The following is a 21,512-nucleotide window of genomic DNA, read 5'->3' as shown; positions in this document are numbered from 1 at the left end:
AGTAAATACAACAGTTTGTACATGCATAACATTCCCCAATTTCCCATTTAACAATACAACCCCCAAATATCATTTATCATCCTTCATGGACCTGTATTCTCCCCACCCACCCAACCATATCCTTTTAAGTCATTGAAACCACCAAGTTGCCCAAAATTGGTATTTTCTAACTTTGTGGGCTTGTTCATGCAGTTCCCTACCCGTTTTTCTACCTATGAAATACTATAGGTGTGTCTTGAAAAAATGTGTTTTTGCATTAAGAAGTCAATGATTTCTACAACCCAATAAAAGAAATTTTGTTTACGGGGTTGCCACAGAGATAAAAGTATCTCCCTAAGATAGGTGTCACCCAGTATATTTTCTTTTTAAAGTTTTTTAATATTTCCTTTTGTTGCCCTTGTTTTATCCTTGTAGTTGTTATTGATGTCATCCTTGTTGGATAGGACAGAAATGGAGAGAGGAGCACAAGAGAAAGACACCTGTAGACCTGCTTCACCTCCTGTGAGGGGACTCCCCTGCAGGTGGGGAGCCAGGGGCTCAAACCAGGATCCTTATGCTGCTCTGTGCTTTGTGGTGCACTACCGCCCAAATCCCCCCAGTATATTTTTTCAACCAGTGGAGTACAGCTCTGGCTTGTGCTGGGGATCGAACCTGGGATATTGGGGCTTCAAGCATGAAAGTCTGTATAACCAGTATGCTATGTCCCAGCACCTACACTTTAAAAAAAATATTTATTTATTCCTTTTTGCCACCCTAGTTTTTTATTGTAGTTATTGTTATTGATGTCGTTGTTGGATAGGACAGATAGAAATGGAGAGAGGAGGGGAAGACAGAAAGTGGGAGAGAAAGACACCTGCAGACCTGCTTCACCGCTTGCGAAGCGACTCCCCTGCAGGTGGGGAGCTGGGAGCTCGAACCGGATCCTTAAGCTGGTCCTTGCGCTTTGTGCCATGTGCACTTAACCACTGCGCTACCGCCCGACTCCTGCACCTACACTTTTTAAGGTTAAGTTCAGAGATGTTAGGAAAGGTGCATGCCTTGCCACTTGATCCTTTGATCCCCTGGCACCAAATGGGAAAGTTATATGGCACCTAAGTTCAAGTGCTACAATGTATCTTTTTCTCTGGAAAGCTTAGTGGAACGTGGATCAGAGATACAGACATCCCATCCCCTGCTTTGTCAATTGTCTGATCCTAAGGATTTTTTTAAAAAAATGTTACTTATAAAATGGAAATTTTGGGACTCGAGCAGTAGCGCAGTGGGTTAAGCACAGGTGGCGCAAAGCGCAAGGACCGTCTGAAGGATCCCAGTTCGAGCCCCCGGCTCCCCACCTGCAGGGGAGTCGCTTCAAAAGTGGTGAAGCAGGTCTGCAGGTGTCTTGTCTTTCTCTCCCCCTCTCTGTCTTCCCCTCCTCTCTCCATTTCTCTGTCCTATCCAACAACGACATCAATGATAACTACAACAATAAAACAAGGGCAACAAAAGGGAATAAATAAATATAAAATTTTTTTAAAAAAACTGGAAATTTTGACAGAACTATAGGATAAGAGGGGTACACGTTCACACAATGCCCACCCCCAGAGCTCCATATCTAGTCCTCTCCCTTGATATCCCTATTCTTTATTCCTCTGGGAGCATAGACCCAGGATCATTGTGGGGTGCAGAAGGAAGGTATGGCTTCTGTAATTGCTTCACTGAACATGGGCATTGGCAGATCTATCCATATATTCCCAGCCTGTCTCCCCCTAGTGGGGCAGGACTCTGGGGAGGCAGGGCTTCATGACACATGGTGGGGTCAGTTGCCCAGGGAAATCAGGTTGGCATCATGTTAGCATCTGGAACCTGGTGGCTAAAGAGTTAAGATATAAAGCAGAACAAATTGTTGACTAATGAACCTAGAGGCTGGAATATTGCAGATGAAGATTTGGGGTCTCCATTTTGGAAAAAGCTAGTAGGTCTATTTTAGGTATATTCCAAAGGGCCCCTAGTTTTTGCCTTCGCCTGACATCTAATATGCAGGTGGACCCAGGTTATTGTCTGGGAAGATAGTGTTAGAATTGGAAAACAGACTAGAAAGCTGGATCATGGAAGAGAATAGCTCCCAAATATGGGGAAAGTATATAAATATTGTTAACTGTAAACCCCACTGGTTTGATTTGGGGCCCATATTCATTCAGCACAGGAGCCTGTGTTACGTAACCTCTGCATCCCTGTAGGTCTGAGCTAGCATTCTGTGGTCATGGCTAAGAATATTCTGGTCTGCACTAATTTCAGGACCCATCTTTCTCAGGTAGTAGGTAGAGTATGTTGTCCAACCTCCCCTCAGAGAATGAAACATTCCTTACCATTATTGATCCTCATTGAGGGCAAGGTCCTATAGGGGCCCACAAAGGGGTCCATTAAGTTGTTTCTCATGAAGATGACCAGTGATAGTGGCAAGAGGGATCTGGTAGAGGTCTAGGCCTATCATGTCTGTATGGGAATTCCAGGACACCCTGACTAGAGCCCCAGATGATGGGGTGGCCTGGTAGTGACTAGAGTCATCCTTAAAGTATGGCACTCTCTTGCCCTTATTCAGCTTTTGTAGTCTTTACTTTGTCTGACAAGGTTAGCTTTGGAGTGATTGAGGGACATGTAATAGGAGGTAGGTGAGGAGGCTATCTAGGTCTAAGTAGGATTTTTTGACGGGTGGGGGGAGTGGTGAACTTAATAAGCAATTGTTGATTTGATTATAGAGATGTCTGGAGGTAGGCAGGAATGTTATATATATTGCCCTGTTCATGTTGACATGTGTTTTGTTTTTTCTTCTTTATACCAGAGCACTGTTCAGCTCTGGCTTGCAGTGGTGTTGAGGGATTGAACCTGGGACTTTGGAGCCTCAGGCATTAGAATCTCTTTACATAATCATTATGCTATCTACCCCCTCCTGTTGCCGTGTTAACCATTCTTTGTATTCTGTGTCAGCACTTACAGAGTAACTTTTCTTTCTTTGTTTGTTTCTTTGTTTGTTTGTTTGTTTCTTTGTTTCTTTCTTTCTTTCTTTCTTTTTGCCTCCAAGGTTACTGCTGGGGCTCGGTGCCTACATTACAAATTCACTGCTCCTGGAGGCTTTTTTTTTCTTTTCTTTTTTTGCCTTTTTGTTTATTGTTGTTATTACCATTGCTGTTAGTGTTGTTGGATAGGACAGAGAGAAATTGAGAGAGGGCGGGAAGACAGAGGGGAAGAGAAAGATAGATACCTGCAGACCTGCTTCACCACTAGTGAAGCGACCCCCTGCAGGTGGGGAGCCGAGGACTTGAACCGGGATCCTTAGGTTGGTCCTTTTGCTTTGTGCCATGTGCACTTAACCTGCTGCGCTACTGCCTGGTCCCCTCAGAGTAACTTTTCAGTAATTTTGACTTGAAATAAAGAAGTGCCTTAGAAGAGGACAGAAGCATATTTTCTTATTGTGGGAAATCAGTCTGGTAAGTTCAAGGATTTAGAATATATGAGGAAGGAGATTGATAATGGATGATGGCTGGTGGTGGGACAGATGTTTTGAGTTTGAGGATTTTTGGCAAAGTTTTGCCTGAGGGCTGAAAATCTAGTGTATTTGGTTGGTAAAGGGTCAATAACTTCCTGAGCCTGGTCTCTGCATATTACTAAATTCTGCCCTTTACACTCATTCTATACACCCACAGATTTGTGTATCTGTATCTGTGCCTACGCATTATCTTTTCAAACTATTTCAGCATGCCTGTGTTATATTGGTTGTGCAGTTTTATATAACTCTGGACACAAATCTGAAATTAAATAGAACATAAGCAGCCACACTTTAGGCAAGGCTATTTATACACCTATAGCAAAGCGACGTATTGTCTGCATTAAAAGGTCATGGATTATCGTGTCTGCAAATGCAAAGAGCTTTTCAAGGAGAATGAAATAATATTTTGAGCTCACTGAGCAAAGGTACAGTGAAAATGCAAAATGGAACATAATTATCAGCCAGCAGTGAACAGTTTTAGAAATCTTTATTACTAAGTGACCTTAAAATGATCTCGTATCTGACAGAGAATGTGTCAGATTCATGTAGGAACTACATGAAGAGATTAAACCCATGATTCTATCAGGATGGTGCTTTCTTCTCCCTTGAAAATTCCCATCTTCTGTTTCTTGATTATTTTATTTTATGTTAGTAGGATAGCAACATGTCTAGCTACTGGGGAAGAGCTGTGATTGTTCCAAACTAAATATGACAGTCTCACTTTTTTGCAAGGTACTTCTCAGTTCTGGCTATTGAGATATAAAAGAAAGTGCTCTGCAGCCTGGGAGGTGGAGAATTCATTCAGAGTCAGCTCACAACAGATTGAAAGCTGCAGCAATGAGTCAGTTCCAGCCCCGTTGTTGAGGGCTGGATTTGAAGGCTAAGCTACAAACAACTGTTGCCCCCCTAGGTACCTTCACACATCTGGAACAAAGTCTGTGACCAGAGTCCCCTCTTCCTAAGAATTTAAGGCTCCCCATGTCCTTCCCTATTACAGTCACCCTCAGTTCCTTTGAAAATGCAATACGCTGACGGGTGAAGTGTTTGTGTGTGTGTGTGTGGGGGGGGGGCTAGATAGCTTAATGGTTATGCAAGAATACTTTCATGCTTGAGACTTTAAAGTTCCAGGTTCAACCCCCCCGCCCCCCCGCCTGCACCATTATATGCCAGAGTTGAGCCGTGCTCTGGTGCTTAGGAAAAATGCAACTAGCCACAGACAGTCCAGTGCATATTTTATCCCTCCGTAGTTGCAAAGCAACTCACTCACTAGCTGCACTTTTTCCTATTGCTTCCGTTGCTCAACTCAGCGCTCTGCTCTCAGGTCCACCCTCCTGTTTAGTAGCAGAGATGAAGCCTCCTCATCCTTGTAGTTGGTTGTCCTATCTCCTGGCAGTATTCAGGGCGCAGTCGGGCTGCACAGAGAAGGGGCGGGGAGAGGAGGCGGGGCTGGAGTGGCTGCCACGCCCCCTGCGGCAGGCGCTTTTAAAAACCGCGCCCCCAGCTCAGCCTCCCAGCCCTGGCAGCCTGGCGCCCAGCTTTTCCCAGCTGCTCACTAGCGGGGCGCCGGGCCCGCACCCTCCACAGCCAGACGCGCTCCATGCGGCCACCCGCCATGTCCGGGCACTTTCTGCTCGCACCCATCCCAGAGTCGTCCTCCGACTACCTTCTGCCCAAGGACATCAAGCTGGCGGTGCTGGGTGCCGGCCGCGTGGGCAAGAGCGGTGAGTGCGGCGGGGCTGCAGCACAACACTGGTGGCGGGAAAGGAGCTCAGATCTGAGGGAGGAGGGCCCGACACTGGGAGGAACCCAGACGTGTCTTGTCTGCCTATCTGCTTTCCCAGTATCTCATCCAGGCTTTCACGGGGCCAGGCACCTGTTGCAGGAGCTGCACGATCTTCAGACGTATCGTCATTAAACCCGTGGGCTTGGAACCTTGGGTTCACAGAGCGCTAGGATGCTGCAGCCTCGCCCCCCCACCCCGCTCCACTCCCCCAGAGTTGGGGGGAGGGGTCCCCTGTGCCACCGACTGGCCCTTATCATCTGGCTGATGTTTCTATTTCCTTTTCAGCAATGATCGTGCGCTTCTTAACCAAGAGATTCATCGGTGATTACGAACCCAATACAGGTTAGAGCCATTCCATACCTTTTCTGGCTGCCTATCCTGGCTACTCCCACTTTCCACCCCACTACCACCACTCCGTGAGAATGAGAATTTAGAAGCAAACTTTTCTTCATTCTCCAGGCAAGTTGTATTCGAGGATTGTGTATGTGGAGGGAGACCAACTATCCCTGCAGATCCAGGACACCCCTGGGGGCATCCAGGTAAGGACTTCAGGGGACAGAGAACCCCCTTCCAGATGCCTGAGGCTTAGCAGCACTGGGTAAGAGCAAGAGGTATCAAGGGCCTGCTTCATGTAGCAGTGGGCTGTTCCCAGGTGGGGCTGAAATCTCTCCAAGGCTTTATTACTCAGCTGTAGAGAAAGATGAAGCTTTGCTCTGTGCAGCAGCATAGATGGAATGGGAGGAGGTTCAATGAAAACAGAAAGCAGAAGTTGTAGCCAGGAGATGGCACAGTGGCTAGAGCCTTCAGTCTCCCAGGGTAACATGAGCCAGTGATTCCCTGATATATTCCTCCCTTATAAATCAATAAAAATGTATTTTAAAAGAAATGTTAGAAGGAGAAAGGCAAATAGTGGACAATCATACTTATATGTGGGACATAAAGTAAGTAAGCAAGAAAACATGTCACAAAAAAAAAAAGAAAAAACATGTCTTTAGATTGACTGAAGTGAGCTCATCAAAGGAGGGCAGTATGAGGGTGGAGAGGTTCCAGCTGACTTGCTGCAGCTGAAGGCTTACCGGTACTTTGGTGGTAGGCATGAAGTGGTAACACCAGGAAGAGATTTGAAATTGTACCTCCACAAAATACAGTTTTGTAAACCAATGGCACTTCAATAGGAACTTAAAAAAGAAAGAGCAACCTGGGCAGTGGTGCAGTGGATAAAGTGTTTGGTCTCTCAAGCATGAGGTCCTGAGTTTGATTCCCGGCATTACATGTTGCCAGAGTGATGTTCTTGTTCCTTCTCTCTTCCTCTTTTTTTTTTTCCTTCTCTCTTATTAGTAAATTAAAAAAAGAGAGCATATCGCACCAAAGTAAATCTGGGGTGGGTGGGTGGGGAGAATACAGGTCCATGAAGGATGATAAATGACATAGTGGGGGTTGTATTGTTAAGTGGGAAACTGGGGAATGTTATGCATGTACAAACTATTGTATTTACTGTTGAATGTAAAACATTAATTCCCCAATAAAGAAATAAGTCATAAAAAAAGAGAGAAATGCACTGGAGTTTTATTATAGAGAGACACCTCCCCTCCCCCTGCCGCCCCAGGGGCAGGGTGCACAGAGAGTGATGGTCCTATCTTCATAAATAGCTAGAAATGCTTCACTTCTCTTTCCAGCCCTTGCTGGGGTGTTGCTTCTTGCCTGGGTCTCTGCACTTCTTTCAGAGACCCAGGCTCTGGAAGGAAGAGATCTTATCTAATTTCCAGAGTGCTTCTGTCACTAGCCACTGCAGTACCCTCAAGTCAGTAATAGCAATCATAGGACCTTTTGGCAAGTAGTCCAAAATGCAACTTGATTAATAGTTACTAATTGCCCTTCATCTGGGGAGGAAGTTTTGGTAGAAGGAGGGAAAGAAGGAATTTGCTTCTGTAGTGTTCCCAAGAAGAGTATGCTAAAAATACTCCCATGCCTTTGGGAATTGGTATTTATCTTGCCTTATTTTCAAAGTTTTGTTTATTCCAAAATAGTTCCCTAAGTGTTGCACCATTCTGATTGGCAAGTTCTTATAGAAGTCATTCTCCAGTCAGCCAGCTCATAGCAGACTGGATTTAGAAGAAGTACTTTGTTAAGTGCTGACAGTTTGACCCAGGGGGAAGCTTGCCTAAGACTCTGCTTTTTCTCTGTCAGAGGCTCCTTCTGCATGAGCTGGGGAGAGCTGAAAATGAGGTAGTGATTTATCTCTCTTCCCTTTCCTCCTTCTTTTTCTTTCTTTAGTAAGAGCTCTGCTCAGCTCCGGCTTACGGTGGAACCAAGGATAGAGCCTGAGACCTCAGAGCCTGAGGTATTAGAGTTGTTTGCATAACCATTATGCTATCTCACTGGCCCAGTGATTTCTATTTTCAAGGGTATTTTTTTAAATTTTACTTTTTTTTCTTGCCTCCAGGGTTATTGCTGGGGCTTGGTGCCTGTACCATGAATCCACTGTTCCTGGAGACCATTTTTTTCCCTTTTGTTGCCCTTGTTCTTTTATCATTGTTGTGGTTATTATTACTGTTGTTGTTGCTGTCGTTGGATAGGACAGAAATTGAGAGGGGAGGGGAAGACAGAGGAGGAGAGAAAGATAGACAGCTGCAGACCTGCTTCACTGCCTGTGAAATGACTCCCCTGCAGGTGGGGAGCCGGGAACTCGAACCAGGATCCTCATGCCAGTCCTTGTGCTTTGTGCCACGTGTGCTTAACCCACTGTGCTACTGCCCGACTCCCTAGTTTTACTTATTTTTGATATTTATTTATGATAAAGAGAGATAAGTAGAGCATCATTCTGGCACATTTGTGATGCTGGGGATCAAGCTTAGGACTTCATGTTTTAGAGTCTAGTGCCTTAACCACTGTGCCACCCCCACTGCAAGGCTGATTTTGATGTTATTTGGAGTCACCACCCATGGAGGGCTTCCTGGATCCTCACTATTTTGATCTTTTCCAGGTCCAAGACAGCATCACACAAGCTATTGACTCCCTGTCCAAATGCGTGCAGTGGGCAGAGGGCTTTCTGCTGGTCTACTCCATCACAGACTATGACAGCTACCAGTCCATCCGCCCCCTTTACCAGCACATTCGGAAGGTTCACCCTGACTCCAAGGCCCCCATCATCATTGTGGGCAACAAGGGGGATCTTCTGCATGCCCGGCAAGTGCAGACTCATGATGGCATTCAACTTGCCAGTGAACTGGGCAGCCTGTTCCTAGAGATCTCCACCAGTGAGAACTATGAAGACGTCTGTGATGTGTTTCAGCATCTCTGCAAAGAAGTGAGCAAGCTGCACAGCCTCAGTGGGGAAAGGAGAAGAGCCTCCATCATCCCCCGGCCACGATCTCCCAATATGCAGGATCTCAAGAGACGCTTCAAGCAGGCTCTGTCTTCCAAAGCCAAAAGCCCCTCCCCTCTGGGCTGACCCATCTCAAACAGACTTGCCTCTTACTAGGTATCCATGCAGCTCCAAAGACTGGGGGCCTCTCCTTTTAACCGCACACTCAGAGTTTATTTTTATACAAACCATGAGTTTTTCAAGTTATGTGTATGTCTAAAAATTCAGATACTGATGGTCTAGAAGTCTGATTTTTTTTTTTTTAAACAAAATTCTTTTTTTTTTTTCTTTTACTGTAACTGCTAGCCACTTTTCCATTAAAGGCAAAATGGCAACATTGCTCCTTGCTTTTTAAATGTCTTTTTATAGCAATCATACTTGCACCAGAGCCCAGAACGGCTCCCTGTTTGCCCTCAGTGTGAACTCTGATTGGTGTCTTGTACAAGGAGGGGTTGATAGAGTGGAAATTCATCCTGGGAGAAAGGAAAGTATGTGGAGGAGGAGAAGAGTTTGAATAACTGCAGGATGTCTTTAATTAGGGCACTTGCCACAGGGATGAAGTCAACACCATGTGATTTCCAGATTTTGGGGTTCATTGTGATCTGAGCTAAAAAATGACAAACATAAACAGCACTATTATTCTTCATTGTTGTAACTAGAAGTTTATCCTCTGCACCCTTATTTAAAGAGGATAAAAAGCACCTTTTTTGATGTTTGGTAAGTCAGTGAATAGACTTGCCATTCAGGAGTTGTCTAAAAATTCTTCTCTCTATGTCTCCCACGCCCTCATATCCAATAATGTCTGGACCTTCTTATCTACTATTCCTCTCCTCTCTCTACCCCCTCCCCACCATTTTTGTCTCAAGCAGAATTTTACTTCAACTAAGGCCTTTATAACTCTTGCCTAAATTGGTAGGCAAGATTCTTTTATATATATTTAAATTTATTTTATTTATTTATTCCCTTTTTGTTGCCCTTGTTGTTTTATTGTAGTTATTATTGTTGTTGATGATGTCATCGTTGTTGGATAGGACAGAGATAAATGGAGAGAGATGGGGAAGACAGAGAGGGGGAGAGAAGGATAGACACCTGCAGACCTGCTTCACCACCTGTGAAGCGATTTCCCTGCAGGTGGTGAGCCAGGGGCTCAAACCTGGATCCTTATGCCGGTTCTTGCGCTTTCCACTTAATCTGCTGTGCTACCGCCTGACTCCTGGCAGGCAAGATTCTACACAGATCTTCATCTCTTGGTTTCTGGAATGACACACCTCTAGTTCTTTATTTTTGATAGAGAAAAGTTGAGAGGAAAGGGAGAGATAGAAAGGAAGAGTGAGGGGTGGGGTGAGATAGCATAATGGTTATGTAAAGAGACTCTAATGTCTAAGGCTCCAAAGTTCCAAGTTCAATCCCCCATACCACCACAAGCCAGAACTCAGCAGTGCTCTGGTAAAAAAAGAAAAAAGAAAAAAAGAAAAAAAAGGAAGAGTGAAAGAGAGATAGATACCTGTGTCACTGCTATACTGCTCATGAAACTCCCCCCCACCCCTTGCATGGGCTTGCACCCAGATCCATGTACATTCTACAGGGCACACCCTGATTCTTCATGCCGAAACAGCTTCACTAAAACCAACCCTTAATCATTTTGCTTTCTTTTTTACGAATCCACTGCTCCTGGAGGCTATTTTTCCCCTTTTGTTGCCCTTGTTGTTATTATTATTGTTCTCATTATTGTTGTCGTTGGATAGAACAGAGAGATGTGGAGAGGAGGGGAAGACAGAGAAGAGGAGAGAAAGATAGACACCTGCAGACCTGCTTCACTGCTTGTGAAGCAACCCACTGCAGGTTGGGAGCCTGGGGCTGGAACTGGGATCCCTAAGCCGGTCCTTGCACTTTGTACCATGTGTGCTTAACCCACTGCATTACCACCTGACCCCCAATCATTTTACTTCCATAACATAAAATTCAAGGGCTAGATGGTGACCAGATTGAGCGCACACATTACCATATGCAAGGATGCGAGTTCAAGTCCCTACTTTTCCCCACCAGCAAAGGGAAAGTGTAAATTCAGTTGTTTTCCCTATGTCTACTGGATGAAAAATAAATGAGGTACAACATTCATTGTATCCCAAAGCACATGTATACACACACACCTCTGACAGTCCATTCCAGCAAAATGGTCTGCCTTTCTCAGTATATTGCAGGCTTTTTCATACCTCACCTCTTTAGTATCTTCAGCTCCATTGGAGAAAGCGTTGATTGAGGACAGTAACTTGGTTAAATTTTACAATTTTGTCTTCCAAGCTTTTAGCTCAGTGTTTGCACACAGTGGTAGATTCTTAGAACATATTCGGCAGGACTGAGGGACAGTTCTTCTTCTAGCGTTTGCCCTTCTTCCGTAGCCAGTTAACAGCGTCAGGTTGAGCCTGATGTAAAGTTTCGAGACCTCCTTTGAATCTGGAGAGGTGGCAGTCGTTGACTATGTGGGTCATAGTCTGTCTGGAGCCGCAGGGGCAGTTCGGGTTGTCTCTGGCCCCCCAGCGATGGAACATAGCGGCGCACCGGCCATGGCCTGTTCGATAGCGATTGAGGAGGGCCCAATCATAACGTGCTAGGTCAAAGCTGGGTTGACGCTTGCAGGGGTCTGTGATGAGGTGTTTGTTCTTTACCTCAGCTGACTGCCAACTCTGTTTCCAAGAGACTGGAACAGAGAAGTTCAGTGTAGGCGTAGGGGACCAGATTGGGTGATGAGACGTCAAGCATTGGACAGGGTGGGCGAAGATATCCGCGTATATTGGCAGGTCCGGTCGAGCGTAGACGTGGGAAATGAACTTAGATGATGCCGCATCCCAACAAATATCTGGCGGGGCGATGTTGCTAAGAACTGGCAGCCATGGAACCAAGGTGGAACGGATGGTTCCAGAAATTATCCTCATGGAGGAATATAATTTGGAATCGACCAAGTGGACATGGGGGCTATGGAACCATACTGGGGCACAGTATTCTGCAGTGGAATAGCATAATGCCAGAGATGATGATCGTAGTGTGGAAGCGCTCGCGCCCCATGAGGAGCTGGCCAGTCTTGCAATGATGTTATTCCTCGCGCCCACCTTTGCTGCAGTTTTTATGAGATATTCGTGAAATGACAGGGTGCGATCGAGAGTAACGCCAAGATAGACTGGCTGGGCTTCATGCCGGATTCTCGTATCGCCAAGCTGCACATTAAGCTCACGTGAGGCCGAGGCATGGTGGAGATGGAAAACAGATGATACCGTTTTTGCAGTGCTAGGGATTAGTCACCATTTTTTACAGTAATCAGATATCAGAGACATGTCTTTCGTGAGTGTTTCCTCGAGGATGTCAAACTTGGATGCCTGAGTTGCACAGCAGATGTCATTGGCGTAGATGAACTTCCTTGAAGAAGTTTCTGGAAGGTCATTGATGTAAATATTAAGGACAGTAATGGGAGATAACAATGAAACAACTTGACATTTCTCAGAACAGGGACACAAGCTGCTCTGAGTAGTTAAGTGTCTTTCACTAATGACAGAGAGGAAGTGACACACATGCTGCTTCTGATCACCATTATCCTTCCTTCCAAGGACAACTCTATTCAGACTTGTAATCTTAACCTTACTCCTCGCTACAGCTATTCAGACTTGTGATCTTACCCTTACTCCTCCCTATAGTTGAGGGGGTTCTGTTTGTGCAAAAACACCATGAAGGATTAAAGTATTTTGATGGAGGCGGCACTGCATTATGTAAGTCTTAGGTATGCATCATTATAAATCAACATGTGTAAATGAATGAGATTCTGCCATCAGTCATCCCTATTCATTACAGTCCAGCTTTTTAAATTTATTTGTTTAATTTATTTAATTTTAATTAATTTACTTTTTTAATCAGAGCAATGCTCAGCTCTGGCTTGGAGATTGAACCTAGGACCTTTGGTGCCTCAGGCATGAAAAGCTTTTTATATAACTTGTGCTGTCTTCCCAACCCCTTACAGTACATCTTTTAAAAAATGTATTTTTTTTTTGCCTCCAGGGTTATCACTGGGGCTCAGTGCCAGCACTACAAATCCACTGCTCCTGGAGGCCATTTTCCCCATTTTGTTGCCCTTGCTGTTACACTTGTTGTAGTTGTTATTGTTGTCATAGCTGTTATTGTTATTGTTGGATAGGACAGATAGAAATCAAGAGAGGAGGGGAAGACAGAGAGGAGGAGAGAAAGATAGACACCTGCAGACCTGCTTTACCATTTGCAAAGCGACCCCTTGCAGGTAGGGAGCTGGGGGCTCAAACCAGGATCCTTAAGCCAGTCCTTGCACTTTGTACCATGTGCACTTAACCTGCTGCGCTACCACCTAGCTCCCTTAAAAATGTATTTTATTTATTTACTTATGAAAGAGATATACAGAGAGAAAGATGTAGAATAAGAGAACCCAGAGTACTACTCAACTCTGACTGATGTTGGTACTAGGGATTGAACCTGGCACCTCAGAGCCTCAGGCATGAAAGTCTTTTGCATGACCATTATGCTGTCTCCTTATCTCCCTGTCATGCATCTTTTTTTAAAGTAAGTGTCTTTTTAAAATTTTTAAAAATTATTTTTATTTATTGTACAGAGACAGCCAGAAATCTAGAAGGAAGGAGCTAGAGAAAGAGAGACATCTGCAGCACTGCTTCACCACTCCCCTTGTAGGTGGAGACCAGGAGCTTAAACCCAGGTCTTGCATATTGTAACATGTGCACTCAACCAGATGCACCACCACCCACACCCCTCTTTTATTATTATTATTATTGTCACCAGGGTTATTACTGGGGCTTGGTGCCCATGTGATAAATCTACCACCCTTGGGGGCCATTTTTTAATTTTTTCTTTCTTTTTTTTTATTAGACAGAACAGAGAGAACTTGGGGGAGAGAGACCTGCAGATTTGTTTCACCGCTCATGAAGCTTCCTCCCTGTATGTGGGGAGCAAGGGCTTGAACCTGGGTCCTTGTATACCATAACGTGCGCTCAACAGAATGCATTACTGCCTGTTCCCCACCTACCCACCCCCCAGTACATCTTAACTGGTACATTGGAGGTGAGAGCAATCAGCCTCCTCATCATTGCTGTGCTCACACATGCCCAGGTTGTTCCCTAATGCCAGGGACACTTCTGCCCTCAAGGAGGTGAGCTCAAACTGCTCATGGGAAAAAGTCAAACCACATTTGGGAAAACTAAAGAACAGTATAATGTAGCCTTTGATCAAGTTCCAAGTGAGCGAATGCTAAGGGCAGGAAGCAACCAAGAGCTATGGGGCACAGAGGTGAAAAGGGCAGTTTCAAAGGGAGAAGCAGCTTCCAGGGACACCAGCAGTCTTGGAGGCTGAGCAGCTGCAAACTCTAGTGTCTTCACTCACTACCACAGACCCTGTATCTACATCACTTTCTTTATTCTCTGCTATTCAGACCTGGACTAGCACAGGGTCTGGCTCCTTGATCACAAGGAGACCCAACACTTGTTGGTTCTCTCAGGCTTCTTGCTGAGAGCACTGGGATCTTGGGAGTAAGGTGCTGGGAAAACATCCAGACAGCCTCTGAGAAAGTAGCTTTGACAATGGAAAAAGAGCAGAAAGAGTGACCATGCGATAGGGCAGGAAGTTGTTGTACCTTTGTTTAGGCAAGATCTGAGGACTTGGACTTGACCTTCAGCTGTATGTACTCTCAGTCAGCCCCTTTCTCTTAGAAATGGGGAGGGCAGAGTTGGGGAGTCCTAGGTAGCTCATTATTAAGTTCAAGGAGGCAGAACTCCTGAAACAATGGCAGGACATTCAACTTTTAAAAGACACAGTGGATGTTTTGAGGTTTACAATCGTCCATTTGGAAAAGGCAGTGTACCTGTTAGCTCTGCTTGAACTCTTGAGGTGAGTATAAAGATTTACCTTCATTCTCAGGGTCAGAGGACAGGGACGTCTCTTTCCTTCCTATTCCCACCCCTGCCTCAGTCAATGGCATACCCAGGTCAGGTCGCCACCACCTCCACTCATCTTCCCAGCTCAGTTCTAATTCTGCTCTAAAACTGCATCATGATTGGATTAATGCCTGTTAGTGTGGTCCTGGAAGAATGACTGGAATCCACAGGGCACAATTATACATCCTGAGGACATTCTGTTCTTCTGAGGTGGCTTACAAACACAAACTCAAATCATGGAGAAATAAATCAATTATAAAAAAAGAAAATTAATTTGTTTTGCTGTTTTGCTTGTGCTGAGGTGAAGGGTACAGTGGAAGTTCTAAGGTTTATTACTGTCTGTATGGAGGAACCATTAAAGTCAATAGCCAAGGAAGGACAGTGAACAGAAGAGCAAATAGAGAGGATAAGGTGACTGTTCAGTCTTACATCTAAGATCCAGGTAGCTTTATTGCTTCTTTTTTATTTTATTATTATTATTATTATTATTTAGAAGATTAAAAAATTTTTTATTTGTTTTCCCTTTTATTGCTCTTGTTGTCTTTTTATTGTTGTTGTAGTTATTATTGTTGTTGTTGTCGTCATTGTTGGATAGGACAGAGAGAAATGGAGAGAGGAGGGGAAGACAGAGAGGGAGAGAGAAAGACAGACACCTGCAGACCTGCTTCACCACTTGTGAAGTGACTCCCCTGCAGGTGGGAAGCCAAGGGCTCAAACAGGGTCCTTCTGCGGGTCCTTGCGCTTGGTGCCACATGCGCTTAACCACTGTGCTACCGCCCAACTCCCTCTTTATTGTTTCTTGCATGTGTTGCAATTTCAAATTCTCATTATGCAAAGATACCCATTCAAATTCACAGTGCAGAAATGTTGTATATGATTAACAATTCATTCTTATCATTTGCTCTGTCTCTAAAAGGTGGAATATTTTGAGAGAGTTACTTTGATGCTCAATAGGAAAGATGTGATATGGGGCCAGGTCATGGCACACCTGTTTGAGCACACATGTTACAATGTGCAAGGACCCGGGTTCAAGTCCCCAGTCCCCACCTGCAGGGGGAAAGCTTTGTGAGTGGTGAAGTAGGGCTGTTTCTCTCTCCCTTTCTATCTCCCCTTTCCCTCTCGATTTCTGATGGTCTCTAGTCAATAAATAAGTTTAAAAAGAAAGATGATATAGAAATTAAAAAATAGATCTCTTCCAAACATGAGTAAGTGAACTAAGAGCTGTAGGAAAGATAACTGCTATGATGTTGAGAACACTTTTCAGCACAGCAGAGTAGAAACTTGCCCAAGGTGAAAGTGTGGTCAGCCTCATATTTGGGTGTTCCCGTGTATTTCTGCCCAAGTGAGAAATCAGCTCCACTAGGATGGGGGGGGGGGTCCTCACTCATCTTTTGTTGTTGTCTCTAGGGGCTCACCTCTTTGGGAAACACAGCACTGAAACTTGCTCCAATATGGTGGGGGTCTGTTTGAACCTGGGTTTTATGCATAATAAAGTAGGCACACAGCCCACAAGAGCTATCTTGCTGATCCTTTTCAGTAAATATATTACATTATTTATTACAGACAAAACAGCATTTCACATGAGACAGAGAGAGAAGTCAGAGCACCACCGTGATACATATGGTACAAAAGATGGAACCAGGAACCTCAGGTATGAAATACTGTACCAGTTGAGCTATTTCTCCAGCCAACCAATATCATTATTTTTTTAAAAAATATATTATATTTGGGGGCTGGGAGGTAGTGCATCTGGTCACGCATACATGTTACAATACCCAAAGACCTGGGCTTGAGCCCCTAGTCCCTACCTACTGGAGAAAGCTTTGCGAGTGGTGAAGCAGTGTTGCAGGTGTCTCTGTCTCTCTCCCTCTCTATCACCCCCTTCCCTCTTGATTTCTAGCTGTCTCTACCCAACAAATAAATACAATTAAAATGTTTTTTTATTTTTAAATATTTTATTTATTTTTTATTAATGAGAAAGGTAGGAGGAGAGAGAGAGAGAACCAGACATCACTCTGGTACATGTACTGCCAGGGATTGAACTAAAGACCTCATACATAAGAGTCCAGTGCTTTATCCACTGTGCCACCTCTTGGACCACTAATATAAATTTTTTAATGTTCTAAAATAAACTAGAAATATTTTTTTATTGTTGTAGATATTATTGTTGTTGTGGTTATTGATGTTGTTGGATAGGACAGAGACAAATGGAGAGAAGAGGGGAAGACAGAGAGCGGGAGAGAAAGACAGACACCTGCAGACCTGCTTCACCACCTGTGAAGCGACTCCCCTGCAGGTGGGGAGCTGGGGGCTTGAACCGGGATCTTTACACCAGTCCTTGTGCTTTGTGCCACCTGCACTTAACCTGCTGCGCTACCGCCCGACTCCCCAGAAATATTTTTGTTTACTTGTTCTAGATAAAGATAGAGGAATTGAGAGGGAAAGGGGAGATATATAGAGAGAAAGAGACAGAGAGACACCTGATGTATTGTTTCACTGCTTGTGAACCTTCCACCCTGCCAGTGGGGATTGGAGGCTTGAACCTGGGTCCTTATACACTATAACATGTATTCTCAGATGCACCACTGCCTGTCCCCTACAAATACCATTCTTTATAGCATTATTTTTTCTCTTTAGCAAAAAATTGGTCACACTAAGTCTTCTTTAATGAAACTATCACATCTTTATATTCCTTGCCACCAAAATCCAACATTCACAGACAAAGGCATTTCTAGAAAGCAATCAGCATGTAGGATTCTCAACACAACAGATCTGAGCAACATTGCTAGATCCTTCTAAGTTGTGGTGTCTCACTCTTTCCTTTGACACAAAGCAGACCACTCCCCCTCTTTATGTTTTCATATTCTAGAAGGGAGGCTTCATTTCCCTGTTTCCTTGGTGTACTGAAAACTCTGAGTCCCAGCAAGATGCCAAAAAGAGTTCCCTGACTGACATGTTTGGACAGGAAGCCCTTGCTTACTTGAATGACCGCAGTTAGGGCTGGCTGCTCCAGAGTCCCAGCTGTCCCACAGAAGGGGCAGTTCATGGTAGATGGCTCAGGACCCTTTCTGTAGTTCCTAACCCCAGCATACTTTAGGAAACCAGCTTGTTTAGTGGTGATCTATTTTATGAGCACTCTAGGAGGGTGCCCTTGCAATATAGGCAATGACTCCTCAGAAGCCAGTGGACCCTAGCACAAGTTTCCTCTCAGATCCCACCTTCCAGCCTTGATAGGAAGTGTCAGCATGAGCAGCAATGCTCATCGTGTGAAGGGTGTACAAACAATATCATCTCATGAGTGACAGATTTAGATGCTCAAAAATAGACAGTCACTTTTCCCACACTGCCAAGCAAAATTGGAACACCCACGAGAACATCAGAATCCAGAGCTATGGAACATTCCTACAGGAAGAAGACTTAATGCTGTTTATAGCTGAAGCAGCCTGCATTCACCGTTGTTAGTTTCCTTCCTCACTCCTTTCTTCGCCTGGAGAGAAGATGGACCTGGTCTCCTCCAGAGCTCTCTCTGCAGGGAATCTTCAAACCTGTCTGGCTAGATGGCTGGTGGAACCTTTTCTTGCAGGTACAACTGAATCGTAGGTTCTCAACCAGACTAGCAGCTGCATCAAATACCAAAGATAAGGATTAGCAGTAGCTCACTTGGTAGAGTATGTTCCTTACCATGCTCAGTCCCTGGGTTCAAACCCTGGCAATACATGGGAGCATCGCAGATGGTGCAGTGATGCTGTGGTGTCTCTCCTCTTTCTCCCTCCTTCTCTTTCTCTGAACAAAAACATGAAAAATTCCATCAAGGAGTTTGCTTAGTGGTATCAGAAATACATGAGACCCTGAGCTCATGTGCACCATTAAAAAAAAAAAATCAAAGGTACCCATGCTGACTTACTTGATCCAGTGCCTAGAATGTAGTTGGATTTGAGAAGTCAGCCATGATGTGCTCCACTGCTTCTGTTTTCCTCAGTGTAAGCCATGCAGTTCTATATCCATTAAAAAAAAAAAAAAAAAAAAAGCAAAATTGGCTTTTCCTTAAATACCAGGTGGAAGTTGGGGGGGTGAGGAAGAAAGTGTAAGACCTTAGGTCCTGGGCCCTATACCCGAGCAAAGGTTCTTAGGCTTGGGGTAGAGGGGTAGGTAAGCTCATGTCATTTATACTCCAGCAGCACACAGGTTCAGGGAGCCACGAGTCAGAGGCCAAGACTAGGTCTCCTGGCTCTAGCCTTTAGTGTCATCTAGTAGAAAAGGCCTGGCTGGGTCTCCTGCCCAATGTCATCTCATACTACACTCCTCTGCATGCATGCAGCTGTTCCTGACAAGTGCCAGATACTCCCATTCAGAGTCATTGTTCAATTGTTCCCTTGGCCTGAATGCTCTCCCCCTCCCTCTCTCTCTCCCTCTCCTTCACCCTCTCCCTCTTCCTTTCTCTCTCTCTCTCTCACACACACACACACAGAGACATATCTTATTTTAAATACATAGTATTTTTAATGTGTGCACTTAACCAGGTGCACCACCACCCAGCCCCCAAATTTTTAAAGGTTTATTTTATTTTCTATGAGACATATAGAGTTCCACATGAGAGAGAGAGAGAAAGAGAAGCTGAGGAGATATCATAATGGTTATGTAAAAAGACTTTCATGCTTGAGGATCCAAGGTCCTAGGTTCAGTCCCCTGACCCACCATAAGGCGGAGCTGAGCAGTGCTCTGTTGTTTCTGTCTTTGTCTCTCTGTAAGGTTCTCTCATCAAAATAAAATACATTTAAAATATACTAAAGAGCCAGAGAGAGAGAGAGAGAGGAGACACTCTGGTACACGGGGTGCTGGGCATTGAATGCAGGACCTCAGGCTATTTTCCTGACTACCACCACTACCACCATCCCCACTACTACTGCTGCTGCTGCTACTATGAAAGAGGGAAAGAGAAAGAGAAGGAGAGGGAGAGGTAGGGAGAACTGCTCATGTGGGTGAGCCTAGAACAAGAGGTGACTGCTCTTTGTGTGGGCATACCTTCTAGGCATTTTCCATGTTATCAATGTAAGGAAAGTAGCTTCAGTTTAGTCTTATCCCTGCTTTGCAGTTAGCCCTATCCTGCTAAAGACTGTCATTCAACAGGCCTGATTTGCCTCCACCATTTTTATTGTCCTCAGGTAATATCTGTGTATTTCCAGTATGCCAATAAATCTTTAAATCATCAATGTAATAGGAAACAAGAGGAAAAATAACTTCAGTTTAGTCTAGGACTTCCCACTTTGCAGTCAGTCCTAGCCTGCTAAAGACTGTGCCATTCAGCAGGCTTGACTTTGCTTTTGTCAGATAACCCTGGTAGCGATAAAAATAATTAAAATTAAATAAATAAAAAGCTGCTTAAGCACACACATTACAGTGTGCAAGGACCCAGGTTTAAGTCCTGGTCCCCACCTGCAGGGGATAAGCTTCATGAGTGGTGAAGCAGGTCTGCAGGTGTCTCTGTCTAACTGCAGGTGTCTCTCCCTTTCTAACTTCCCCTCCCCTCTCAATTTCTCTCTGTCTTTATCATTGATAACTTAAAGACTTATTGACTATATTGGATATACACAAATACAGTTTGGGACTATGAAAAGAGAGATCCCCAGGGGAAATACACAGTGACAACAATTATCGCAGTGAGTATGACAAAGCTAAAAATGGCCTAGGAGCAGAAGCTGCTGTACTCATTGAAAGGCTTTCAGAAAAAGAGCTACTTATCACCACTACAGCTTCTCAGTTAGCTGGACTCAGACCAAAAGCCGGAATTACAGGTGGCTTATAGTATGAGTAACAGACTGTGGTATTCATCTAATTATAAAGAGGCCCTATTGCTTATCCTCACTCACAGACCCCTTGCCTTCCTTTATAGGTATCTATGATAAATATAGAGGTTGTGTAGTTAAATAGCTAATGTTAGGATATGTGGTAGAAGTTAGTGAACTTTCACATAGGCAAAAGTTAGTGAACTCTCATATACTCAAAAGATTAGCTAGAAGAGAGCCCTCATAGTGTGTGCTTACTTTATAGCAAGATTTCTTTAGGTAGATAGTTTGCTAGATATTAAAAAAGTGTTATTTAGTTAGACCCATCCAGGAATGAGTTAAGAGGAAAGGCTATTAGACTGAGCTATAAGTCCTATGCTTGCCTGTCTAGAATTAAGCTCTTCTATTGAGAAAGCACTTTGAAAATGCTCATATGTTTACCAAATGCAGACTGCCTTGCACACATGCTCAGTTTACTCCAGGGACAGTCAGACTTCTTGAATTAGTACTCCAAGTACTTTCACCCAGTGGGTCCCAGTGGACCCCTCTGGATCACAACCTGTCTTTTACCAAAGGGCATCTTGTTACTCCTGCCAGGATTCAGCCAAAGGCAAAGTGGAATGTGTTTGAGTTCCCATGACTATGCTAGTATAAAAGCAAAGTGACAGGGCACACAGAGATAGGAAGGGCTGGTGACAAAGTACTCTCCTTATCCCCATATGAATGCTTGTGGCAGAGGCTCCAGGAATGATGTTATCTTGGTAAAATGGTTTTCTATAGGATTTGCTTGCCTTACACACACACTTTTTTTTTTTTTAATAGGTATAATGTATTCTTTATTTTATTTTTTTTTTAATTTATTTTATTTATTTATTCCCTTTTGTTGCCTTGTTGTTTTTTTTATTGTTGTAGTTATTATTGTTGTTGTCGTCGTTGTTGGATAGGACAGAGAGAAATGGAGAGAGGAGGGGAAGACAGAGAGGAGGAGAGAAAGATAGACACCTGCAGACCTGCTTCACCGCCTGTGAAGCGACTCCCCTGCAGGTGGGGAGCCGGGGTTCGAACCAGGATCCTTATGCCGGTCCTTGTGCTTTGCGCCACC

General features: G+C 44.3%; 1 protein-coding gene across 1 annotated transcript; it reads left to right on the top strand.

Annotated features, from left to right (window-relative positions):
• The first annotated feature begins 5,024 nt into the window (after positions 1 to 5,024).
• Positions 5,025 to 9,010, top strand: RASL11A (RAS like family 11 member A). Its single transcript, XM_007522380.3, has 4 exons — positions 5,025 to 5,244; positions 5,592 to 5,648; positions 5,766 to 5,845; positions 8,290 to 9,010. The coding sequence occupies exons 1-4, from the start codon at positions 5,121 to 5,123 to the stop codon at positions 8,755 to 8,757; spliced, it is 729 nt and encodes a 242-aa protein (XP_007522442.1). The 5' UTR covers positions 5,025 to 5,120; the 3' UTR covers positions 8,758 to 9,010.
• The last annotated feature ends 12,502 nt before the right edge of the window (positions 9,011 to 21,512 follow it).

This window comes from Erinaceus europaeus, chromosome 5 (genome assembly GCF_950295315.1).
Source record: "Erinaceus europaeus chromosome 5, mEriEur2.1, whole genome shotgun sequence".
Taxonomy (NCBI): Eukaryota; Metazoa; Chordata; class Mammalia; order Eulipotyphla; family Erinaceidae; genus Erinaceus; species Erinaceus europaeus.
The sequence above is the reverse complement of the archived record's forward strand: the minus strand, read 5'-3'. Positions and strand labels throughout refer to the sequence as shown.

Excerpts from the sequence above, each read along its gene's own strand:
- RASL11A (XM_007522380.3), top strand. The coding sequence starts at position 5,121 with ATGCGGCCACCCGCCATGTCCGGGCACTTTCTGCTCGCACCCATCCCA. Across the intron at positions 5,245-5,591 it reads CGGCCGCGTGGGCAAGAGCG|CAATGATCGTGCGCTTCTTA; the intron begins GTGAGTGCGGCG and ends TTTCCTTTTCAG. Across the intron at positions 5,649-5,765 it reads TGATTACGAACCCAATACAG|GCAAGTTGTATTCGAGGATT; the intron begins GTTAGAGCCATT and ends TTCATTCTCCAG.